General features: G+C 36.9%; 1 protein-coding gene across 11 annotated transcripts in view; it reads left to right on the forward strand.

The window, feature by feature from the left end:
* The first annotated feature begins 5,526 nt into the window (after positions 1 to 5,526).
* The window catches only part of auts2a (activator of transcription and developmental regulator AUTS2 a), a 418,449-nt gene continuing 398,291 nt past the window's right edge, over positions 5,527 to 25,684 (forward strand). For all 11 annotated transcript variants that reach the window (XM_037978929.1, XM_037978933.1, XM_037978930.1 and 8 more), the window contains exons 1-2: positions 5,527 to 5,663; positions 7,683 to 8,390. In XM_037978929.1, the coding sequence (XP_037834857.1) occupies positions 8,103 to 8,390 (288 nt within the window). In that variant the 5' untranslated portion in view covers positions 5,527 to 5,663; positions 7,683 to 8,102. The remainder of the gene's footprint in view (positions 5,664 to 7,682; positions 8,391 to 25,684) is intronic.

The raw sequence follows: 25,684 nt of genomic DNA on the forward strand, positions 1-25,684 counted from the left end.
TGTCATAACAGTTCATACAAATGCTATTAATGAAATGTTTACACCACTGTGAATTTTGCATTACATGGTTATTTTGGTAGAAACGTTATGAACTTCCTGTCAGAAGTGAACTCATGGCTGCTCAGAAAGTTCTGCTTCTGTTGATACTATTTGTGCTTGCAAATAAAAGAGTTCATTGTAAATAACCACGTAATGTGAAAATAATTTTGGTTTAAACAGTCTGTGGATTAGTATTCACGTGAACTAATATAAAATTGAGTTGTTTTAAGACAACAGCAAACCACTTTGGTCTTGGCCATATTCAGACTAGCTATTCCTAAACCAAGGTCATGCAAAGAACTATTTACAGGTAAGATATTATTGTTTTTAATCTTTTCGCAAAGCCCTACTTCTAAACGTCCAAGACAATCTTTAAAGTAGTGCTAGAAAAGAAGTAGTGCTTGTGACTATTGAAGAAAAGTTCAATAGTCACAAGTTGGAGTGACTAATGTTAGGAAATGAAAACAACCATGAAGATAAAGGAAGATGGGGAAGACAGTCTTTTATTGACTGTGATGTTACTGGAGAATCTAATCTATATGATCCATTTGCAGGGGGAAAAAACAGATATAAGAACAGACAGCAGAATAAATGATCCAAGTCCAAGAAATAATTTACACACTTGGCTGTAGCTGAGGAAAATTCCTTCTTTAATTTGAAGCCTTCATTATTTATGAATTTGACACTGCAGAAATACTGCAACCTCGAAACTCTGCATGACTTCATTATTTTGGAATTGAAAACACATGTTTCTGTCTGAACTCAGCTATACTCAACACGAGTAAAGTGGGCTGAAGTCATTCTCTTTCATCACTGAACTTGATGGTAAAAGTCTTATGAATTAGTTAATGTGGGATGTTTCTGTAATTGAGCTTTAGATATGCTCTTCAGATAAATGGATTATTATGTTAGTTTGAGCTGTCCACATAAGTGATGACAACTTAAAGATATCTTGTTTTAATGAGTCTGTTTCATTTTTAATATTAAAAGTTGTCATGAAGGGATTTTTAATCAGTCTTTACTTTGGTTCCATTTTGCTCAAGGTAAACATAGCATGATGTTGGGTTTGCTTTCTTTCCTGTGACAGTATCCTTCCTATATAATTCCATGGAGTTATATTTTAAAGCAAAAAATCTTGAAAGGCATTTTTGTCTAAGCAGCTACAACACAAAGAATTATACAGTCGGGATCATAAAAGTTGTGTGAGGGTTAATAAAGACATTGAGACAAAAAAAAATACTAATAATTTGAAACTTATGCATTTCTGTAGCAATGTTAAAATTGAAGTTACTGGTACAGCAAAAAAAGACTTGTAGCATATAACTGATAAGAACAATTTTAGATAAAACTACTGAACACAATTCATGCAACCTCAAAGGTCATTTATTTTATAACCCATACTTAAATATGACTCATCTCAGCATTTTCATAATGAAGAGACATCATTGTCAAGTGTTTTATTTCTTACATAATATCATTTTGTCACTGGCATTTTACTAAACTATTTAGCTTGTGTTACAAAAATATAATGTTTACAACTGAAATACATCTTTTTTTTTTACCAATTAAGCTATTGTCATATTAATAAATATACCCTTGGGTGTTCTTTGAGAGAGATGGTTTCATGTAAGATTTCATTTACCTATTTGCTCTGCTTTTACATTTGCTGTGACTATAAATCAAACTTAGATAAAGTTTTTTTTTTTAGATATACTGTACATTACCACGGTAACAAGTATGATCAAATTGCACTTTAAGCTTCAATAAAATGATCAGTAAATGATTTGAAATGTGTCTTTTTTTATCTCATTCCTCTGCTGGTAAATGTAGGTCTCTCTCTCTCTTTCTAGCCAACTCTGAAATAGTCACCAGTGATTGATCGTGTGAGCCAGCTGAGGAACCACGAGCTAAGAGGATTTTGACAGTCCCCATATATTAAAACCTGAGAGCTTTTTCACACCATGCTGTCATTATTACACGTACAAGCCTCACTCAAACAGATCCCGAAGTCTGTAATAAATGATTCAAAAACAAATTTCTGTTGCAAGAACAATTTCGTCTTATATTCGTCTGTATCTTTTTTAATCTGACAGCAGAGACACACTGACATTATTCATAATTTAGGTCAGCTTTTGAACAGGAGTTCATGTGCCACAATTTAGTGGCGAATATGTCATGCGCTTGTCATGTATTATGTGCACGTTAAGGGCTTTAAGCACTTGTAAGGCCTTCAGGGACAAGTCAGTGACGAATATTAAACCTCCCACATGCAGTGTGTTGGAGACACTGAAGTCCCCACTATACCTTTGATGAATAGCATCATTGAATCATACTTGTCATGGGAACGTAACGGGAAAGAATAAAGTAAGATGTCTACATAGCTTCCTATCTACTGTAACTCTACGGCACTACAGTGGGGAATTTCTAAGCACCATTGTTCTGCACTCACTGCGTAAGTAATAGGGGCTATTATAGAGCTTATAGGCAGACCTGTAGGAGGAGGAAAATTAGAATTTGAGACTACTGAGAAACTCTTTGTTGCCATTAGTACCCGGCAATTCAACAAGCATTACGCTCATAGTGCCATTACATGCCACTTGAGTCTCTTTCCTGACAAGCAGAGATAATAGGAATGAAGACACACAAAAAAGATAAAGTTAAGAGCTGGTAAAAGGCGGGTGTGATGATATGGGGATGCGAATGTTTGTATTTTGTGAATCAGATTCTCTAATTACCTCCATCTGTTCTCTGAAGAGGAAAAGAGGGAATGGAGTGCTGCGTCCTGATTTGGCAATTAAAGATAAATAAGCAGCGTAACGGGGGGAATCAATTATTTGTCTTTTGAGGGTAACACAAGTGGCAGAGTAGTTGTTGCTGACACCTTGTTGTTTATTAAAGAAACATTCCTCTTTTGTTCTTCAGTTAATTTTCCTCCTGCGGTCTACATGTTATGGTGGTGTTTTTAAAATAGCCCAGATTTCATACATCTCTCTTGCTGCCATAATAATAGACTTATTTCAAGTTGATCAGTCTTCAAATTCCCAGGTTGAGTTTGTTGTCAGTGAAGCTGTGGAAGCAGAGAAAATTTGGGCGAAGGTGTAATTAAAGCTGATTATGGCGAGGCTGAAGGGAGGGTAGAGCAGAAACATTTGTCTTCCCCACAAATGAGCAGAGGCTGTGGGAGCTGAATTAGCTGCCTCGCTGTCGCCTCTTCCCCGCCACGCCACTTTGTGACGAGGACACTCCTCCTGGAAGATCAGACAGGGTCAAGTGCATGTGTATTTCCTGGCATTATTCTTACGAGCTGGTGCCCTCATCCCATTCCACTGTGAATTCAGGCGCATTTAGCAAGCTCTGAGCCACACCACTCAGCCCCCAAGTCATTAAAGTGAGCTAAAAATACACAGCCCACCCATGGTCCCCTGTTCACACAGGACTATCTGTGATAGGTTCTGACTCTGGTTCATGAGATGTACAGCAGCATTGTTTTTTATTGTCTTTTGAATTTTTTTGCTTCATGTTATGACACAATGGCAATATAGCTACAGTGTATCCAATATGATTGTTATAAACTTCTCTTTCATTTCCAATTTTTTAAACTAGTTGTTATTTATACTGTGTTTTTAGTACAATTACATACATTTGTGCTCATACTGTTAACAATACTTGAAAATATAAAGGATTCAACATGTGAATGAGTGCATTTACTTGCCACTGATCACAAATCTTATATCAATATAAAAAAAACATCCTGCAAATAAAGCTGCAATAGTGAACCCAAATACATGACTAACTGAAGTGTCTTTTATCAGTTAAATTATTCAGTTAAAAAGCCTGAAATAAATTAGGTAAAATGTGCGCTTAGCAGTAATTGAAAGGTTGTTATAAAAAGTGTAAATGAAGCTTTACAGTACGTTGTGGTTTTGCGAACCTCCACCTGTAGATGTACAGATGGTTGGTCACAGATAGTACTGAATAACAGGTTGTTGTTAATTTTCATATGATTTTATCGAGTGGATTTTGCATGAGAGCTCACCTAACATTTTCAGGGTTTGAACAAAACAGCTACAGTCATTTCTAAACATAAAGTGTAGTCTAAATCTCTGGCATGAGAGGCAGTGGGGGCTATGCATTCCTTCAAGGAGTATTAGACCTTTCCTTTAAATATGATTTTAAAAAAATTCAATCTTATCACAAGAAAATTTGCATTTCTCAGTCCAAATAAATATATAAACCCATTATTTTGAGAAACAAGTTACCTCAGTATCATGTTGTGGCAATAAATGTCTAAGTATGTTTTTTTCAGCTACAGTACAGTTATGCTAAACAAAGAGATTTACAGTATTATGGCAAATGTTGCATTTAATGAAAATTGATAAATACTCTCTTTACATAATCATGTTTGTCTCAAGAGCTGCATCAATACACAATCAATTACAAGATCAGTGCAACACTCATGAGTCAGCTACAAAGCCTTTTCTTTTAAAATAACTTCATCCCTTCCTTTGTTTTTTAGCAATATTTAAATTACCTTGATATATAAAAAGCCTTCCAGGGCATAGCCTAATGTCGGAGTCGCCTCAAACATAACACACTTAACAGGCAAAAATAGTTCTTATTTGCTTGTCTGGACTAATGAAGCACTATAAAGAAACAGCTGTCTAGGTAATGGTTTTTTCAGATGCTGAATGAATACTCTTAAGATATGATATAAAGTTTATTTATAGCTTCATTTCCCTGAGGTCAGACTCTTCTGTTGTTACAAGAGGTGACGTTAGTTAACCCCGGGTGTCCCTGAAGCAAAAGCTTAAGGTGCTTTTTAAAAGACAATTGAGTTGACAAGCCAGTAAGTTAGCTCATATATCCTTCAGAAAGTAGGATTTTGGCATCGTAATAAATTATTAATATGAGGATACAACGTCGCAGATAGTTTATGGCACGTTTTTGCTCTGTTCCGTCCTTCAGTAATGTAAAAGGCTTGTTTCAAGACATGAAGCTGTACGCTTTTTGTTTTATTCTTTTGCTAGCTTTGTGTTTTTTTCACCAGGCTAGACTCATTTTCGTGTAACAGCATTATGCATATTGTTTTTGTCACAGCCTTTAAAAGTTGAGGTTTCATAAGCTGCAGTCCTTTGCAATATTTATTTTAACATATTGTCACAAACCTCACGTCTTTGCATTAAAACTATTGTTGAAGTCGATTTTTTTAAATAAGCGTGTTTTATGAAATTAAAACTACAGATGCATTCCTTATGAATTTTCGAAAGGCTAATATAAACTGAATATGGCCAGAAATTCCGACTATGCTTGTGGTAGCATTTTGTCCTCGCAGAAACCTGTCCAAACTGAGACCAAATAAGTGTCCGGAGACAGCACTATTTGTGCCGAGGAGGAAGCGTTCAGCCTGTAAAGCGGCACTGCGGCATCGCCGTATCACTGCGCCCCAGTCTCCCTTCTACGGGATCCTGAAGCTGCGATCTGTGGAGAGGAGGAGGTACCCTATGGTTTTCGTTTGCGGGATTTATTTAGCCAGCTCCAAAACCTTCTTGTGCTTTATAATTTTTTGTTGTTGTTGTGACCAAAGGCCTTCAACTTCTCCGGACGGTTTCTTCACACTCGCAAGGGTTTGCATTTCTTGGTTTTGCATGACGTGTCTTGGAGCGCAAAAAGAAGCTTGCTTTTGTTGTGTGTGTGTGTGTGTGTGTGTGTGTGTGTCTTGTAGTGGAAAATGAGGCTTGGAGAGCCGGAGCAAGAGGCAGTGCCAGTTCGTTGCTGCTGCTGTTGTGGGCTGGACTGGATTACAGAGCCTGAGATCTGTACTGACAGCACAGGCGGACAAAAAGAGACTGTGACCGAGGAAAAGGCAAAGAGTCTGTGCTGAGGAAGAACAGCCAGGGAGAGTGCTACAACACAATTTGTTTCAAATAAGCATTATCTTGGGAGCTGTGTGTGCAGTGTGTGTGTGTCATCAGATGAGTGTTGGCACAAGGCTTCAGGTTAAAGGCATAGGTTTAAAAAGACACTGGTTCAGGACTCGAATAGTAAAGGTGCATTTAGCTTTTTTTAAGGCTAGAAGGCAGGTAAACTGCACTGAAAGAATAGCCTTAATTTAATTTAATTTTTTTCATCTTTGAATGTTGACATAGTCTTCGTTTTGTGTGTTTTTCTTGCATTTATTTTCCAAATGGCTAAAATTGTGCGTTTTTGAAACATTTGCCACTTTGCCACTTTGCAGGGTGTAGCAGAGCATGTGCGTGTGCTGCAGAATCCAGATGAGCTACATTACATTATCTCCTTGGACACGCAAGCTGTCATGTAAAGTTGAGGATGGTGGTTGACTGTGACAAATAGGTTTTGGTTTGTGTACTGACGCAGAAAAGGTGTGATACCTCCTGTGTTTGAAATGTCTATTGACATTTGGAAGTGTTACTGTTCTGAAATCTTTATATATGTATAAAAGAATACAGTTTGTGGATTCAGTTTTCTTCCACTCCCTACCATTTGAGTGATGTAATGGATGGGATCTGTTATTCTGGAGCCATTGAGAAGCTGCATGTGTTTTGTTTTACATTGCCAGTATGACATTTAGTGGCTTTATGCCTCGACTGTTGTTAATTCAGAATGACTGCAAGCTGTTGAATGCTGCACCCTAATATCATAAAGCCAGCAGATGCCTTCAGTGTCAGACAGTGAAGGTATGCCCCACTGAGCTCTGAGGTTCAGTGCAGAATGACATCACTAAAGGGTCTCAGCATTTCTCTTGCTTTCCTATAGTTTGTTCTATAGTTTGAGAGCGTGTCAAACTATAGGACAGCATATTGTTGAGTTGGGCCTGCTTTCATTCTTGAACAAAAGAAATATGATTGTATTGTGAGTAACATCAGTACTGAAAGAAGGAGTGGTGAATGAAAACTGGTTGTCTTAAAGAGTTTGAGAGATTTAAACGTCTGCATATCAGATATGTTTTTATTCAAAAGCAGCTTTCAATTCACTGGATGGAATTTACTAATGTTACATCACACTGTAATGACATGAAATTTAGTAAAACTTCATTTTTAATTCCATTGTAACATCTACAAATGTGGGACACTAATGTATTCTTTACAAAAATTTAAACCATCAAAAGTGCTTGAATTGAATAAAGAGTATCTTTGTTGCTAGGTGTTATTCACAACTATCAGTGCATTTTAATTGTAGCAGAATTGATATGTCACTGACTCATTGTGACGTTTATTGATAATAATAGAAATTTTTATGTGTGTTAACAGTGGCTCACTTAGAACAAAAGCATTTTGTTATTTTGGAGCTTTAAAGGGTCAAACCTCTAAATATACATGTTTTTAAGGACTTTCATTGTGTAAAAACACAGTTTAGCTTCAAGCTCAATGAAATTAGTAGAGCAACCAGTCAACAAGCACTTACAACTGAAAATAATCTAACCTCTGAGCTCAGATACCTGACAGTGTAAGAAACCACTGTATATCCATAAGATCCAACTGTAGCACATTTGTCTTGTTTTATATACAGTAGAGAGAACTTCTTCCTTTTGGGGAACATGGCTCATTGACTAAATGCATTGTTGACCTTGCTGAGTGAACACATTGCAAATGCATGCTCTCTCTTTCTCTGTGTTGATTTTGCAGAAGGGTGAGCTTGCTGTCATTGGCTATGAGGAGTCAGTTCCTGTGGCGTCACCAGCTCACCTCATCATGGCAGGACATGTTCACTAAGCAGACATCTGCGTTAACCTGAAAAGCCCCTTCTCGGATGGAAATGGAAGCTTGGCGATAACATGTTTAGTAGATCATTTTACACCTCTGTTGCTGGATCTGATGGACAGCCTTTGTGGAGCCTTGATTGGAACCTATCTTGACGCACTTTTGCATTTCCCATAAAAGGCGTTGTCTCTTGGATATTACGTGATTACCTTGGATCTATTTTATTGACAACATTTCCTGGGATATTTGGAGATTCGTCAAGACCAAGCAGGCGTTTAGACTCAAGTGGTTTTGGTGGTTGACATTTTAAGGGTTTGATTCCTTGTGAGAGGTGGTTTTATCTGGATGTTTACCATGAAGGTCGTGGATGGCCCTCGATCAAGTGGCCTCCGGAAGAAGAGGAAGTCGAGGTCTGAGAGGGATCGGGAGAGGAGATCAAATGGGCTAAAAAACAATCATGTTAAAGGCTCAGTGTTTCGTCTCTCCTCTGACTCAGAGCGGGAGGGCGAGCGGGAGCCCTCCTCATCTCGTCCTCGACCCCCTCGAAGGAAGCGAAAGGAGTCTAGTTCTGCTGAAGAGGACATCATCGATGGCTTCTCCATTACAGGCTTTGTGACCCTGGAGGCTCTGGAGGTGAGTGATCAACCAGTGAGAAAGTTCCTTCAGCTTTCAGTGTGTGCATGTGGGTTTTTATTTAGCTCTAATATTGAACTTGAAAATCTTTCTGTTCTGAATCTGTTTGACATAAGTTGTGTGTCTTTGAGTTGGCTGACCTGATATTTAAACTTCATGCATATTTGGCTGTTATGTATGCTGGTGTTGAGCAAATGTTGCTTTGAATGCACATCTGTAGCCAAAGATTATTATCTGTGTCACTAAGAGACTCCCGCTGCTGTTAATACTGCTGGATATGTTTTCACAAATTTTTCAGTAAAGCACCAGATTAGGAAACGTTCAACTAGGGCACTAGTGACTCTTTGTACACTTTGAAGTGAAAAAGCAATTTGATCCACGTTATAACAATCTACTCAGAGGGGGGAGTATTTATTGTATACTGACTATCCATTTTCCTTCAAATGCAAACTGAGCTATGGCTGTGTGCCAGTGGTCTGAATTATGACTTGTACAACACAGCAGCAAGAATTCTCTTTAATAAATATGTAGCAAGTCAAAGGAAATGTGTTTTAGTTAGATGTTTGGCCAGCATAAGCCACCAGAACATCTTAAGTGCATTTTTTTTAGTTCATAATCTTTATATAGAAAAATATTCTCATTCATCTGAACAAATATCCCAGATTTGATTGATTGTTAATGGCAAAAGTCATACTGTTTTTTTAACTTAATCACATGGAGTTGCACAGGCCTCACAAATGGAGGTATGGCATTTTTTAGCTCTTTTGATGTCTGTTTTACTTAATGATAGTTCAGTGATAAAGCTGTGTGTTCACCCGCGGTTTGAGAAGATACTGACAGAAGTTTGTGCAACAAACAAGTGACAGCAATAGCTAGAGATATGTGTCTGTCACTGACATAAAGCAGTTGTAGATTTAGATATATTACTAATGCTACTGTTAATTTGACAGAAATAAAATCAGTTTTTTCTTCACTGCATCAACCTGACCCTTGTCAGGAATATGCTCAGTCTGTTTCTTTAGTGTATCTCTGTTAGTCAGGCCCATACTCTTCACAGCTTAATGAACTCTTCCTTATTGAGTTTTTAAAATCAGAATGGGTGTATTGAAGAGCGGTGGGATTTTGTGCCTTTTCTTTATTTATCTTTGTTTTCTTTCATCCTTTTCATTGATGTTTTCTGCTTTAGTGGACTGAAGTGTTGCTATCCATCATTTCAATGTCTTGTAAAATGTTTCCGTATCTGCATTTTAATCAGTGAATAATACAGACCGATTAATCATCTGACTTTTATTCAGTTGATACTGGCCAAGTTGTAAAAAATCGTCAGTCGGCCATCCCTATGTATACTTAAGCGATTATCGACCAGGAAGGTGCAGTATCACTTGCTACAACCAGCTTACTGTAGCTGTTGTTTTTTTTTTTGTTTTTTTGATTGAGAATGCTCTTTTTTGATTTTTTTGAAAAAATTTTAGTTAGCTAGAGTTAGAGTCAGTAGAGTCTCATAAATTGTTGTATGACTAATTTTGCAATGTGTGCACATACACAGTATTAGACCAGTGTTGTTCAGTTGGGCAGATTAATTCAAATTTGACATGCTGCAACTGTTTTACTATGTGAAACAAAATGTAAAACAAAAGATGAATGCCATGAAGGAATATTTTAGAGATGCACTGACAGCAGCTCTGACATGCTGATACTGGTTTTGGTCAAATTTGTTTTTTCTCAAAGAACTATAAATTACAAAATACAAAGTATATATTTTTAAATTTCTAAGAAAATGGAAAAATTGCAATTCTGTTCATCAATCGGTGTGCTCCTGCTCCAGTATAGTCCCCAGGGTTCAGTATGTTTAAAGTGTCCAGTACTAAAATATGATTAATTTACTGGGTGACAGACAGGAAGCTTTCACCCAACAATGCAACTCAACAAAATGCTAATGATCTTTTGGTTGGAGATTTTCTTTACCTCGACAGAAGGTTGTAGCCATTAAAGTTAAAAAAGCAAGGACAAAATGTGCTCACATTAGTCAGTGAAAGTCCAGTTATTTTTTTTCTTCTGCTGGCTGTAAACAGGCAGCTGGTAGTTTGTGAAGCAGATAGTTTGGAAGTTAACCTCTCTGTAGTTTAGATAATCTGCAGTCAGTCATAATAGCTATTTTTCAGGCTAATCTGAAGATGCTACTTTCAGCCACCAATGTTTTATCAGATATATTTCTCATTATTTTCGAGTAAACTAAAAATTTGACTGTCTAGGCAAAAAAAAAAAAAAAAGAAATTTGCCAAAACTGGTTGTTGTTGGTGTGACTCAACTTATGTTAACTTGTAACAAAGTCAGTTGAAGCTAACATCAATTAACAAACAGACCTATCTCCAGTAAATATGTTGGTCTGTCTCGTTGGTTTATTGAAAGAGTGAAATAAAAATAGTTTCTTAAGAAGCAAAAAATTGCTTTATTTCTGGTACTTGGTGCTTTAAACTCATTAGGATATTTACTAATTATATATTATGCAGAATCAAACAAAATAAAATTGCTATTTGGATTTTTTCTACTAAAATCCTGCCCTTATCAATAGCCCTTTTATCAAACTCAGTATACTTGGTATACTGCTGTTGCTTGCATATTTTTTATTTATCCCCCACAAAAAAAGTAAATTAAACAAAACACTTGGCTTTCAAGTAGCTAGCTGTTGTGGCACAATCAGAGCAGTGACATTGCTATTGATGTCTGTCATAATGTTCTGCTATGCTGACACTTCCTTACTATTGATTTGTCTCTGACTGCCTCTGCTGCATTCACGTCTTGCTGTGTACTGCCCTGCTAACATAGGCTGCATTACACCTGGTTACCTGTAGAACATGCACAGAACCAGAACTTCTCTAAACAGATTGCAGTCCTCAAATTATATACTTGTGCTTGTCCTATAATTTAAAGCTAAAATGACTGCCAAATAGGCTTTTGTTTCTGGGAAGAGCAATAAAAGATTGCTTTTACATTTTCTAGATAGTCTGTAAATAAGGAGGCAGTTCTTGCAAACTTTCTTTCTTTCATATGGATGGAAAAATGACGGTAATTCTACTTAAATCTCTCACAGTTATGTTTGCTATCATGAATCCTATTTTGCTGATTGTGAGACAGCATTTTTTTGCCTTTTAGTCGTGTAATTCTGGGCCAAGCGTCTTTTTCTTGGACTGCTCAATGTTTATAGTGTTAAAATGCACAAAGATATTTTACATTAGTGTCTTTCTTTGTTTTCTGAGTAAAGTTAAATTCTGATGTTGTCAGACCCCTGGAGATATTCGCTAGTGCTTTCCATCTGTCACCACGGTGCTGAAGCCAGACGGCTCCCAGACCTGCTTTCCATGTCATGCTGATTTTGTAGCCTTGTGATTTTCTTTTGGAGTCTTGTAGTTTGAGTCTTTGTAAAGTGGCTCTTGAGACATTAAAGTTGCTTTTGGAGTTGCTTTACAACATTTTGCTGCCTTGATTACAGGATTGTTTATTGCTGTGTGGATTCAGCTCGGTCATTTTGATTATGTTAAACAGCCTTGAAGGGAAAGTTATTGGATTGAAACCAAATCTTAATAAAACAAAATATGCTTTCTACTGACACAGGATATAAGGTGCACCTCACAAACTTTGACTGTGCAAATTTCTTATTGATTTTATTCAAAATGGTTTTTATGAAATCTGCTGTATTGCTTTTCTTTTTAAGCCTGTGGCTAAGAGAGCCTTTTTTCTGTGTATTTGTTTATTTACCTATTAACCAAATCAGACTTATGTTAGGCTGTTATGTGTATTTTAATGTCCTTTGAGTTTCTGTGTGCAGTTGTAGATTGAAAGCAATGACTTTGAGTTGATGTAAAGGTATAGGTTTATTGGTCTAATTGTGTGTTGATGAAGCATGCCCAACACTCACAACAGTTACGTGTGATAGTTAGGTGTGATGAACTAAAATATAAAAACAGTTGTACTATGTGCTCTTTTTCCTAAAAATAAACTTACATTAAAAATTGAAATTACAGACATTTTTAACTTATTGCACTGAGATCAAGGCACACAGCAAAAGGACATCCTGTTAAAAGAGGTTCATTTGCAGAAAAATGAATTTCAAGATGCCTCTGTTATAGAGTTTGAAGACATTGCCAAATACTGCAGTCTCCCCTAAAACTTCTGTTGTTTGCATTAACCAGTTTCAGCTGAAAGAAACCAGCTCGGGCTGCCCTAATCACTAGAACTGATTTAATTCATGTCACTCAGTGCACCATTATTTTGCCTGAATACTGTGGTAGTATCATTCTCACACACACACACACACACACACACACACACACAGATTCCCTTAACCTTTGTCTTTTCAGATAACATTTGTCACATACACAAATTTAATTAGTTTTCGGTTGGGGGTGCCTAATGACAAAAAACATAATTACTCTTATTGGGCAATAATAACCATTGCTTAAAGTAACTGCTTTTTGACCTTACACATACATTTATTCAATTCAGAAAAATATACTTGAGATGCTTTTCTGACTGCTTTATACTAATTCAACAAACTAATAAACAATAGAACAGGTTCTGTTTGGCTTTGTTATCCTGCAACCCACATTTCAAAAGGGGTTTTATTAAGAAATTTCACTTGACTTGGCTTGAGCTGGTCTGGACACACCACAGCCTGTAAGGTAATGAATTAGTTCTTTTAGGTTGTTAGGAAGGCTGAAAACACACTGTTTTATAGAAAAGCCGCCTGGTGGATTTATCACTACAGACAGAAATAGGAGCATCATCAGAACATGAAACCTTTTTCTCTCTGCTTCCCAATAAGGTGTTTTCAGGATACACTGATTCCTGTTATTAAACTCCAGTAACAACACTTAAATCTTTAAAGTGTTACCTGGGTATTTTCAGGTTTTGAAAATCTTTAATTTTACAACCAAGCTGCCAGTTTTGGTGCTCTTCAAAAATAATTTGTCCCTGACCTAATTATGTGTAAACCATAAAATCATACAGTGGAGCTAGGCAAATAAACAAATGTAATGGCTGGAACACTGTCAGACACCGTTGTCTTTTTATTACTTAGCAAAAAATCACAATTTATTTATTTATAATAGATCAGCAGTGCTTCAGTAAAATAAATTATATTAAAAATCATGACAAGATACAGTCGCCTAAAATATAATCTACAAAGATGTTTGTTCTGAGAAAGATCAGTAATCATAAAGTAAATAACAAAGAAAAGGAACTATTGTCAGTTGCATAGCACTTAAAACCAATTCCTAAAGGCTTTAAAACTGAATTATGGACAACTCTGGTATAAATTTGGAATAAACAAAACAAAATAATGGAAATAATTCAAGTGCAAAAAACACATACAAATAAAGAAAAGAAAGAAATCTTGTTGTTTCACCCTGTGGTTGCAATGTGCTTTTTAGTAATTTATAAGAAAATTAAATATTTATTGTTCCTTAAAGGAATGCATATCACCTGCTGCTTTTAATGCCAGAGTTTTGAACTAGGATCAGTTTTTATGTTGTGAAATAATGGTTTTCGAGCCTTTTGGTTCAAATCTAAAAAATACTCAAAACACTATACATGATCTTATGCAATATTGCAAGATCTGTTAGTGCATGGACTTTGTTGAGAATGACTCTTAGCTACAAGCACACCTAATTTGAGCTCAGTTGGTTTAAAATGGACTGAATTGTATCTGTTTTTGTGTTGGCTAAAGGTTGATTAGTTGTGGCATCTTGATTTAGATTGACTCCTAAAGTTAATTAATTGTAGTGTACATTTAATATACTTGCTGAAAAGTTTAATAAAATCTGTCCATCGGTTCATGAGATACTTTGCAGACTTGCAGAGCTGACTACAGCAGTTAATGCCAGTGTTTAGGCAAAAAGTTTGTGCAATGTGTAGAGTAGACTATGTGATGGGAATTACTCTCAGCTACTACTGCATCAAACTTTAGCTCAGTTTCTGTAAAACAGTTTCTTTTGATCAGCTGCTGTGTTCATGTTGAATCAGGTTGACTCCAACACGTAATAAACTGTAAATTACTGTAAATATATAAATTACTTTCTGAAGGTTTAATTTATTTACACTCATGCACACCAGGGTTTCCCCCAGAAAAGAGGCTAAGCCCGGTGGTAGGCAGCCATTTGCTGGCCGATCGCCGGCCAATCTCCGGCCGACCATGATTTAGTAAAAAAAAAAAAGATTAAAGTTAAATTAACATAAATGAAAAAGTGCAAACAAAGCACCAACACACGTCTCACTTCAAGGCCAATGAATAACAACAGAGAACTCTGAAAAACAGAGAGATGCTGTACTGTACTGTGCTTTTTGTAGCATAGGCTGCATGTTGGATCACTGCATGGAACAACACAACAAAGCATTTAATGCTGAATTTATTGGAATAATTTTACTGGTAAACAAGGATAAATTAGCTTGCATCATATTAATATTTCCACTAAGTACAAAACATGCTTACCATACTCGGTCTTGTAAAGCCACCCGCTGAATTTCGGCTCAACTAACCATTTTTGGTTAAACCCGCTCGTTCAATGTTTATTGCTGTGGCTCCAGTGACATGCTAACTCCAGGTAGCTGAAGGTGGAGTACGCAGTGTGCAGTACGCTACATAACCAGTGGAAATACGGTATAAAAAAAAAAGACAGCAGATAGTTTCACACCAAATATGCATCAAATACGGTTGCACGTATTCAGGATGAAGAACTGTTGTGTTTCTGGCTGTGATGCAGAGAGGATGTTTAAACTTAAAGCATTCAGTTTGACTTTTATTGATTTATTTGCTTTAGTTGTGATTCGCCCATCATAGGAATAATATTTCTTCACTCTGTGGTCTATAAACACTCTTTTTATTGGCTGCAGCAGTGATCTCCTTCCATGAGTTTTGAGCTGTTTGATTATCTTTGCGATCTCTCTTAGAGGGGTCATATAATTGCTGATACAGGCGAACTAGCTCCGCTAGAGCACCAAAATAATATGTTTTGAATGGAGTGCGGCGCACGTTACAAAAGGTGCACGACCACGCGGCGTGACCTTGGCGCAGAGGCAGGGACAGGGACAGCGCGATTGCGTCACTGTTGGTGCGCGTACTCTCGCGTGTTGAAGTAGATAATGGTAGCGGTTTTGGGAGTGCAGGTGGGAAAAAAAACATGAATAAAAAATGATGTATTTATAATAAACAAGCGGAGCTTAGCCTGGCGGCAGGCTCAGCAAAGCCTGACAACCCGCCAGGCTTATAATACGCTAGGGGAAACCCTGCACAGACACACCCATAAGCATCCCCCTCCCCACACACACACACAGGCAAAAACGATATTGCCAGCTTTTTAGCAGTGGGTGATAACAGTCAACAGTCCAACGGAACAAAATCACCCACAATTTTCATAACAGTACCAAATAAATCTGCTCTGTGCTACAGTTTCTTTTCTTCCATATCAAATGTGGATTTAATAAGGTCTGTGATGTCGGCCACATAATCAGCACATTATTGCTCAGACTGCTGCAAGTTATTAAACACAGACGACCCAATTAATTAAATAAATATGCTTTTTATCTATATCATAGAGATTAGACTAGTGCAAAGACTTTCAATATAGTAGATCTCAGAGTGAAACTCAGAAGTTGAAGCTGGAATGGGAACACCTTCCCTGTTGGTTGGTTCTAGTACAAGTTTTAAGTTCCCCCTCTAGGTAAATGAATGGAACTTTGCTCTTGTTAAAAAATAAAACTATACCTCAAAGCATTTCTTTTTTTAGGTGTTGACTTTTGTTGATTAATGTAGGTCTTACTTTTCGGCTTTATGTCCAAATATTAGTTTATCTAATAGGTTTAGCTATGATCAGTTATTTCATGCTTTTAAAGAAAACTCATGTAACTGTGATTGTGTGCTGAGGAGTAGGTGGGAGATAAAACCTCACATTGCTAGTGCGCAAACGCTGGTTTCAAAAATACAACATGGCAGCTTCCGGAAATCAGTTTCTGCTGCCTTCCATTCCCAGCAGCTCGAGAAATTGGGTACAGTTGGTCTAGGATTATAATGTGTCTGTGGTTCAGTGTTTTGCCAAGGACACGTTGGCAAGCTGCAGGGGCTGGGACTCAAATCCCCGATCCTCTGATTGGAAGGCAGCTTCCCTACCTATGGATCAAATCTGGTCTTAATAAAAGCTACAGATTTTTTTTTTTTATCATACTAGGGAATAAAAGACATAGTTTTGCAACTGTGTAATTTAGGAAAATGCAAATATTCAATTTCTGTATTAGAACATTTTTTCTAATATATATTCTTTCTCAAACTAACTAAGAACGATATATTGGATCAAAAAGTGCATTGCAACAGGGTTAGTCATCTTTGGCCTAACTTGACCAAATGGGAAACTGCTTTCTGCTGACCACCAGAGAGGCAGGAGGTTGCCAGTCAATTACAAATAACTTTAATACATTTCACTGCAGGCTACACATCACTTTGACAAAAAGTCCATAAAAGGGATATATATAAATCATGTGCCTGCTGGAGGAGAAATGTTTTTATAAAGCTGTAAAAATCCTCCACATTTTACACTTTATTTTACTCTGAAACAACTACAAGTTTGTTAACTTTAATTATGTGCCAGTTTCTGTTTAATATCTGCTGTCCCTACTAGTTTTTACAGTCCTGTTTCACCTCACTTCATTCCACATACCCGTGCACACACAAACACACACACCCACATGCACACATGCACACTAGCCTTGGCGTCACATTCCAGCTGAAATGGTGGAACACCACAGTTAGTAGATTATGTTGAGGCAGTGTGTGAGTTTGTGTGTGTATGTTAGTGAGAAGAGAAACTAAATTTTAATAAGTTCATTGATAAGTTGTCAGACCTTCAAATATCAACTAATAACTATCCTATTAACGGTTCCTGACATTTAATGTGGAGAATGAGATGAAAAGAACATGCTTCAAGTCTAATCTGAGAGGATCTGTTGTGGTTAAAAACTCAGCAAAGGGCTTCCCTCTCATATGGCCACATGAAGATGAGTTGCAATTTAATCGTCTGTCTTTTTTATGTCGTTCACGGGTTGATGCTCTTAGCGTGCCAGCATTTCAAAAACAATTGATTTTCTCCGGCACAGCCCCCAGAAGTCTGCCTGGAGGAGGACTTAAGTACTGGCAGTTAGGAATACATTGATCAGTTATTTGCTGCAAGAATGAAGCTAATGTATCGACCGCTTATTTCCTGAAGTAATCCAAAAACAAACAAAACAAATAAATAAAAAAAACTTGAGACATTTTAAACACATGTCAAGGCTTTTAATCAAACTGTATTTTTGGGGAAAAGCAGGTTCATCAAAGACACATTCAGAGAGCAATTTTTATTGGTAATTCACCTTGTACTACTCTGCCTTGAAAGAGAATTTCTGTAATGTGAATAATACCACTTTCCTAACTTTTTTATTAACTTTTTTTTAACTTCCATTGGCAGACTATTGATTTATCTACAATTTAAAGAAAAAATCCTGGTTATCCCTGGTTGAGAGAATTAAGATAATCAGTATTATTTGTAGTCGCTAATTTAAGCCTAAAACCTTTTACATGTTTACATTGATACAGGTTTTTATTCTACTATCAATCTTTTTTTGTATAGTAATTGGAGGTTTGAGATTTATTTACTGGGTGACAGGCTGAGTCAGGGATGTTTGTTAACTCTGCTGATCTATTATAAGTGTACATTAAGCATTTTGGATGTGTCATAAATTTGTCAGGCAGCTAGTTTACTGTGGTGTTACTCAGTTCTGGGTTGTGTGTGCTCATGCCATTGGCTTTTATATGTCACTGGTATTTTTTTCCCCCAAACCAGTTACCTCACTTATTTTTTCTTTGATACTGTTTACAATTTCCTCTCAATTATTAATTTTGGAACACAATTAAAGTTAAATGATGACAGGATCAGTTTAAAGCAAGACAGACATAGTAATAAAATTAAAAATGGGTTAATTTTTGAGACATTTAGGTCACATTATATCTCACATTTACTCTGTCTTCATAGTGCCAGTCAGACAAAAAGATATCTTTCACAAACAGCAGCAGCAGTCATTCACATATAAACTGATTTAAATTGGACTAATAAGTTATATTCAGTCATTTTGTGATCGGCCATTTAATGCTTTAGTTGAGGTTTTAAAGTGCTTGATTGTTAATTCATATAAACTGACAGAATAAATAGTCCAGCAGAGAGAAAGAAGAAACAGAGAGAAGAAAAAAGCATTAAAAAAAAAAATTGGTTATGATGTTGCCACTGGTCCTCCATCTCCAATATCCACCCTTTATGATTGGCTACCTGTCACATTCAACAGGCTGCATTCTTGTTCATCCTCGAAGGAACATTGCATACGCTGCAATAACGGGCCAAGACAATCCAACATGTTGAATATCCCCAATTTTAGATCGGAGCGGTCCCGAGATCCTTCCGAGCGGGCCAGATCAATCTTAACACACCACACACGGCAGGAATATAGCTTTAGATTATTGCTTAAGAGTCATCCCAATAATTGGGGCATTCTAAGATTGGCAGAAGAGGGACATTGGGACAAAATTGGCATAATAACCTTGCCGTGTGAATTAAGCAGAAGATAACTTAGCTACTCTCACACCAAATTTTAGCTCAATATCTAAAATTGACTGAGTTATAGATAAATTTGTGTTTCCTGGGTTCAGTTGGCTGTGTTGGTCATGTTGATTTATGTTGACTCCAAAAGTTAGAGGGGTAGATATACACTAAAAGATTACTTTCTGACATGGCTGCTTGATTATGGAAAACATAGTAATCACAATAAATATGGCCTATATTATAATCACAATTACTGAAAACTGTTATTTATTTGAGTTTGAAAACATTCCATCTTTTGCACTTAAAGAACAAATGATTGTCTTTTGAAATTTTCCTTGATAGCTTTGTTTTTATTCAAATGTTGGCTACTGTATGAAATAATATACACAAATAAATAAAATCAGCATTATAATGTACTTTCATTATACTGTAAGGCTCTATAAGAGCTGATTTTCTCTCAGTTCTTGTTTTTATTTTTAAATTCCATGTTTAATGATTAATGATGAATATCTTTCATCTAAAATGTTGTATAATATGGTGAAATGAGAAATGTTTAGCAATGGCAAAAATGGTTTCAGTTCAACATTTAATGATTTAGTAAGATGCTTTTTATTTTACAAAATGAAGAGCTGTTTCTTTATTTTGTAAAATAAAATGTTTTACATTTGAACTTCAAGTTCACTCTAGATTTCATATTTATTACAGGAAATATAGTGTAATAATGGTATATGGTATTTGTATCCTGTTTGACTCATTGATGAAGAACATCATGATAATAATGACACACCACTGCAGCCTCCGTCTGTTGTTCCATCCATCCATCCATCCATCCATCCATCCATCCATCCATCCATCCACCATCCATTCTCTTCCGCTTATCCGGGGTCGGGTCGTGGGGGTAGCAGCCTAAGCAAGGAGATCTCCCGCTCCATTTTTCCCTCATTCGTGAACAAGACCCCGAGATACTTAAACTCCTCCACTTGGGGCAGGACATCTTCCCCGACCTGGAGAAGGCACTCGACCCTTTTCCGGCTCAAGACCATGGCCTCGGATTTGGAGGCACTGATCCTCATCCCGGCCGTTTCACACTCGGCTGCGAACCGCTCCAGTGAGAGCTGTAGATCAAGGTCTGATGAAGCCAGTAGGACCACATCATCTGCAAAAAGCAGAGATGCGATCCTAAGGCCACCAAAACGGATCCCCTCAACACCTTGGCTGCGCCTAGAAATTCTGTCCATAAACGTTATGAACAGAATCAGTGACAAAGGGCAACCTTGGCGGAGTCCAACTCTCACCGGAAACGAGTCCGACTTACTGCCGGCAATGCAGACCAAGCTCTGACACCGGTCATAAAGGGACCTAACAGCCTGTATCAAAGGGCCTGGTACCCCATACTCCCGGAGCACCCCCCACAAGGTTCCCCGAGGGACACGGTCGAACGCCTTCTCCAAGTCCACAAAACACATGTAGACTGGTTGGGCGAACTCCCATGCCCCCTAAAGGACCCTGCTGAGGTCCTTGTTCTGTTGTTCACTTGACTTTTTTTGGACAGCTTTCAGATGCTTCAAGACAAAGTTATCTGACTTTAATTGAGGTTATCATCATTTTTTGAAAATGCTTTGCCTGTTGAATATTTTTATAGAAGAGTATCTGATTCCAAAAGTCTTAATATCCTATTTTAATCTGACTGAGTCATCATCAGTTATTAGAAACCGACAAGACTTCAACGAAAAATGTTCTCCAAGTTACACACAGTGTTTAGACATTGAATTTTTTATTGTAAACTTAGTGTTTAGTTAAATACTCTAATTTATGAGCAGCAGAACAGCGCTCCCTGTGTGTGTGCTTATGTGTTTCTGTATGTCTACCCCCCACTCCTCTCACAGACACACGGACAGGCAGCAGTAGTAGGGGTGGAGGTAGCTGCGTGGTTAAATGAATGAATGCTTGTTTGTCTCTATGTGGCCCTGTGATGGACTTGCAACCTGGACAGTTACTGCTGGAGATAGGCACAGACTCCTGGTAACCCGTAACGGAAAAGGGGATGAAAGAAAATGGATGGATGGACTGGAGGAGGCGGAACAGAAGGACACTGTAGTCTCTCCTAGATGATTTGTTGACAATAACTTTGTTTTTCATCGGACGTTTTGCTAGACAACATTGAGCTTGACTGAGACTATAATTATGTTCTGGCAAAGGTTCACGTAAAACAGGCGTAGTTAGATTATTGTTTATAGCAGAATATCTTTTACCACTCAACCATCTGCAAAGTGTTTAATAAACTCTTTGCAAAGATTCTCACCCCCAGTGAGAATCTTTGCAGACCAGTGAGCTGATGTGATAAACCAACATTAACTCACTCACAGCATACTTACTTCACAGCATAGACAGGAGGCTCCAGTCTCGTTCACTATGAATGTCAAATGTGAAACTAGTTCTACGAAAAATCCAGATTTATTAGATCACATTAACAAATGCCACAACATTGCACGGCTGAGTTGTGGTTTTGTTTAGATTTCATCTGTTTACATGTGCATTAATCGATACATTTTGGGCATTGGGACATGCACGGTGGTTTAGAACATTGCATTAAATGTTCAACTTTAAGACCCAATCCTTTCTGCTAGTCCAAGGTTACATATACAGTACTTCTAAAATTAAATTGCAGCATATTTCTATTAATGCAAATTGCATCACATACAGACAAATTGCCTCAGTTAAGAAGAAAACATTTCTCTGTTCTGTGTGCCACCAACTTATTGAGCCCCAGACATTTTCTTTCCATTTCATTGTAAGTTAATTATGACATGTTCTTAGGCAGATGCAACGAGGAAAGCCAACAGCTCAGGGGCTGGACATCTGGTATTTTTTGTTATTGTGTAAATTTAATTAACGATTTAAAATCTAGTTTTAATTTAAATGAACTCATTGGCAGGCGGACTGAGTTGTACAGCTCTATCATTAATCATCTACATCAGCGGTCCCCAACCTTTTTAGCTTCACAGACCAGTTCATTATCAGACCAGTTCATTATTTTTCATGGACCGGCCTTAAAAGGTGTGGCAAATAAATACAACAAAAAAAATGATACGACCGGCATGAAAACGGGGGTATTTTTTTTAAAGCACAATAAACGTAAATCAAATGTGTATTCGCAGCTTTGTCCTGGTATTGCGTTATCAACATGAATAACACCCTCTCCACCCCCTAATGTTCTCTGGTCAATATAGCAATGTTTAAACATGCCCTTTAAAATAAGATACACCACAAACATAAAGTGCACAAAGAATACAACTCACCATAACGCTGAATCAGTAGGAGCCCTGTGCCTGTTTCTCAGTAACCAGACGGCCTGTCACTGTCTGCACTTTTGGTGTCTGTTTCGGGTTTTTCTGTTCTCCCTTGCCCCGGTTGCCTTGCCCTGTTTCACACCTGTGTGCAATTTAGCTCATCACTCCCTCTCTACTTAAGCACTTACCTTTTCACTCTTGGGTGCTGGTTCATCTGTTGAGCTTGACTTGTGTCGAGGTACATTGGTGTTGTTGCTTGTATCTACATTAAAGTTGCTTCTAACCATCTGCCGCTTGGTCCTGCTACCACTCCCCTATCCATGACACGGTCCCATCTAAGGCTTCCAGAGACGTTTGTTTTTTACTCAATTTGCTAGCTTGTGGGTTTGTTTTTAGCTGTAACATATCACGTGACCTGGATAAGCGTTCTGACATGCATCAAGAGTGAGTCATAGATGGATGTAGTAGAGAGAATCCGGTCAGTTTTTAAAATAAATGTCGTTCAGATTCCGAATGTTTCTCTCACAGACTTTTTTTCCTGATTTAAAATCTAGTTTTATTTTATATGAACTTATTGGTAAGCCAGACGGAGCTCACGCACGGGCCAAATGTGGCCCCCGGGCTGCCAGTTGAATAGCACCATCATATAGGGTGTTACAACCTGAGGGATTCCTGAACTTTTTGTTTTATAAACAGCTCATTCTGCAAAATTGCTGTAAGAAAATTTTATGTTTGTTTTTTGAGACTTTTTGGTAACTTTTAAAATTTGGCATATACTTAAAAGTTATAAACTGACCTATGCCTGACAATCACTGCTCATAGGTTCAAGATCACTCACTTATTTCTTGATCTGGTTTAAAGCAAATGGGTGACTTAAGACACTTTATTTGTGGGAATTAGGGCACACAAGAAATCCAACCCAATCGTGTTTACAGACTTGTTGTCTCAACCCATTTTAAATTCATAGGTTGGAAAAATACAGAATCAGTTACAATGTAAAACAAACAAATAAAAACGGCCATGAGCAACATTTTTTACATGCTAATTAATAATGCATTTTACACTTTTGCAGAAAGATTCACGTCATAATATGGGCATTAGGGCAGTTAACAGCCACAAAGGGTATGTTGATATGATGCTGCTGTGGATGTTATTTACCTTTAAGATGGAAAAAAACATTCAATTTGTTTACATGTTTTACTGTACATCAGCTAAGTAGTTTTTGACAGAGAACCATCACAGCAGAACAGCATTTCCCCTGCAGCTAAATTGTACTGCATCTGTTCCACTTATTTGAACTTCCTGGATAATGTCTGTATGCAAATGGTTATTGAATATATTCAGGGTTTAATAAAAAGAAAACAAGATACAGTCTAATTTTCATTTAAATAAGTTATCCTTCAAGGTAGACAAATTATACAGGTCTTTAGGTTCAGCTTGAACAAGAGTGGATATAGACTGCATGCATCAGTTTTCTCAATGTTCAAACTCTGGCTTGGATCCAGAACAAACTGCAAACCAATCCTGACCCAGCTCACACGTGAAGTGTATGTTTACTACATTCAAATATTATTGTATCCTTAACAGTGTTAGTTTATTGTTAGTTCTGCAAAGTATTTTGATTTTTTTTTTCTTTTACGTTGATCCTGAGATTAAGATGTAACCACGGCAACATTGACTCAGTATTGATGAGCTCTTCTTTTAGATGAGAGGGGTGAGGTGACCACAAGTAACTAATATATTCTTCATCTGACTGGATGCACTGGTCTTTGATGTCTATTCCGTGTTGGTTTAGTACCAATACAGGTATTCTTACACACCTAGTAATTTTCTCAAAAAAATTGGAAAATTCTTTAAAACAAAAAAGCATCAGTTATGTTAGTAAGTTTAGGTTCACAGAGAATAAACATTTAAGCTTGATTAGGGTGATTGAAATGTGGAACAAATTGTGAGAAATACGGGTACAATTCATGTTGGTCTTAGTGTTCTCAGTAGGTATGCTTTTTACAGTATAGTGCATTATTGTGGGCTTATGTGGGAATATGTGAAATAGTCTGCCAGATGGAAAGTATAAATCATGGTATGTGCACCAAGAAAAAAAAAAAGGCAGTGCGGTGTGTGTGTCTGTGTAGTTCTGTTTAAGTTTTTACAGTATAACAGGGACTGTAGGATCCAGAAAACCGGATGGATTTTGATTTCTTCACTCCAAATAAAAACATTGGCTTGTATTTTTTTCCTCACTTTATTTGACTCATGTGCCTTCTGCTATATAGAGAAGAGTAAAGAAAACCAGATCGCACAATATCACATCACAAACGGAAGCCAAGAAAAAAAAATGCCATACCCAAGGGAGGACTTTTTTTTATTTAATACAAAAGTCAAAATAATATTTTGTAATCTCCCAGAAAACAAAGTTAATACATTTTTCACTATGCAATGGTTGTGTTCCAGCTACTGTTTTTTTTTTTTTTACCATATCTTTTAGTTCATTTATTTTTAGTCTAGCCGGTTCTTACTAAATGAATCTGCTCATGTCATCTTAAAAATAATACTCTTTATATGTGGGGACTATTTCTTAGCTCAGATAAAAGCAGTAAATCAGCTTCATGAGCTTAAATTGGCTGTTGCTTTAATTTCACAACTTTAAGGAAGATCTTTTTTAGAATCTATTCTTAGCACATCCATAAGACTTTAGCACATTCATGAATTTATTAGGCTTTGTAAAACTGTAAATGAAGTAAAATTTATAAAATATTATGACTGATGGGCATTATAAATGTATAACAGAAGATTTGTTTTTGTATTTTATACTTTCATGCCTTAATGACAACGGTGCTTCATGTTAAACAAGTTATAAACATTTATATGGGACACTGTTTAGATGTCTCAGAAAAAAATCATTTTCAAATGTCTCTGAATAATTCTTAGTCTTTAGATAAAAGATGGATGTAGCCTCTAGTTCTGAAAAATAAAAAATGAGCTTGAACTGGCATTCTGCTGAATCCCTAGGGCGGCAACTGATGAAACGCCCTACTTATCATTACGCTTATTACCTCAATTAAATTTGTCTAATGAATTTATGGTGGATGGAAAACACAGAAAACAGAACTAAATGGGGAGGTGGTGTTTGATCAACTGAACAAACAGATTATGGAAAATGTCAAGGAATGCAAAGTGGATTATGTAATATATTTTTATCCACGCAAAAGGTCATGAGGTCAACAGGAAATAACGTTTTGAAAAGCATAGTTTATCTAAAATCATAATGACAACTTGAATTATGTTACTTTAAATGCCCTGGCAAATCATAACATTTGATGTAGTGCTGGGCGATATGGAAAAAATCCTATATCACGATATGGATAATTTTATATCACGATAACGATAT

This window comes from Kryptolebias marmoratus, linkage group LG13 (genome assembly GCF_001649575.2).
Source record: "Kryptolebias marmoratus isolate JLee-2015 linkage group LG13, ASM164957v2, whole genome shotgun sequence".
Taxonomy (NCBI): domain Eukaryota; kingdom Metazoa; phylum Chordata; class Actinopteri; order Cyprinodontiformes; family Rivulidae; genus Kryptolebias; species Kryptolebias marmoratus.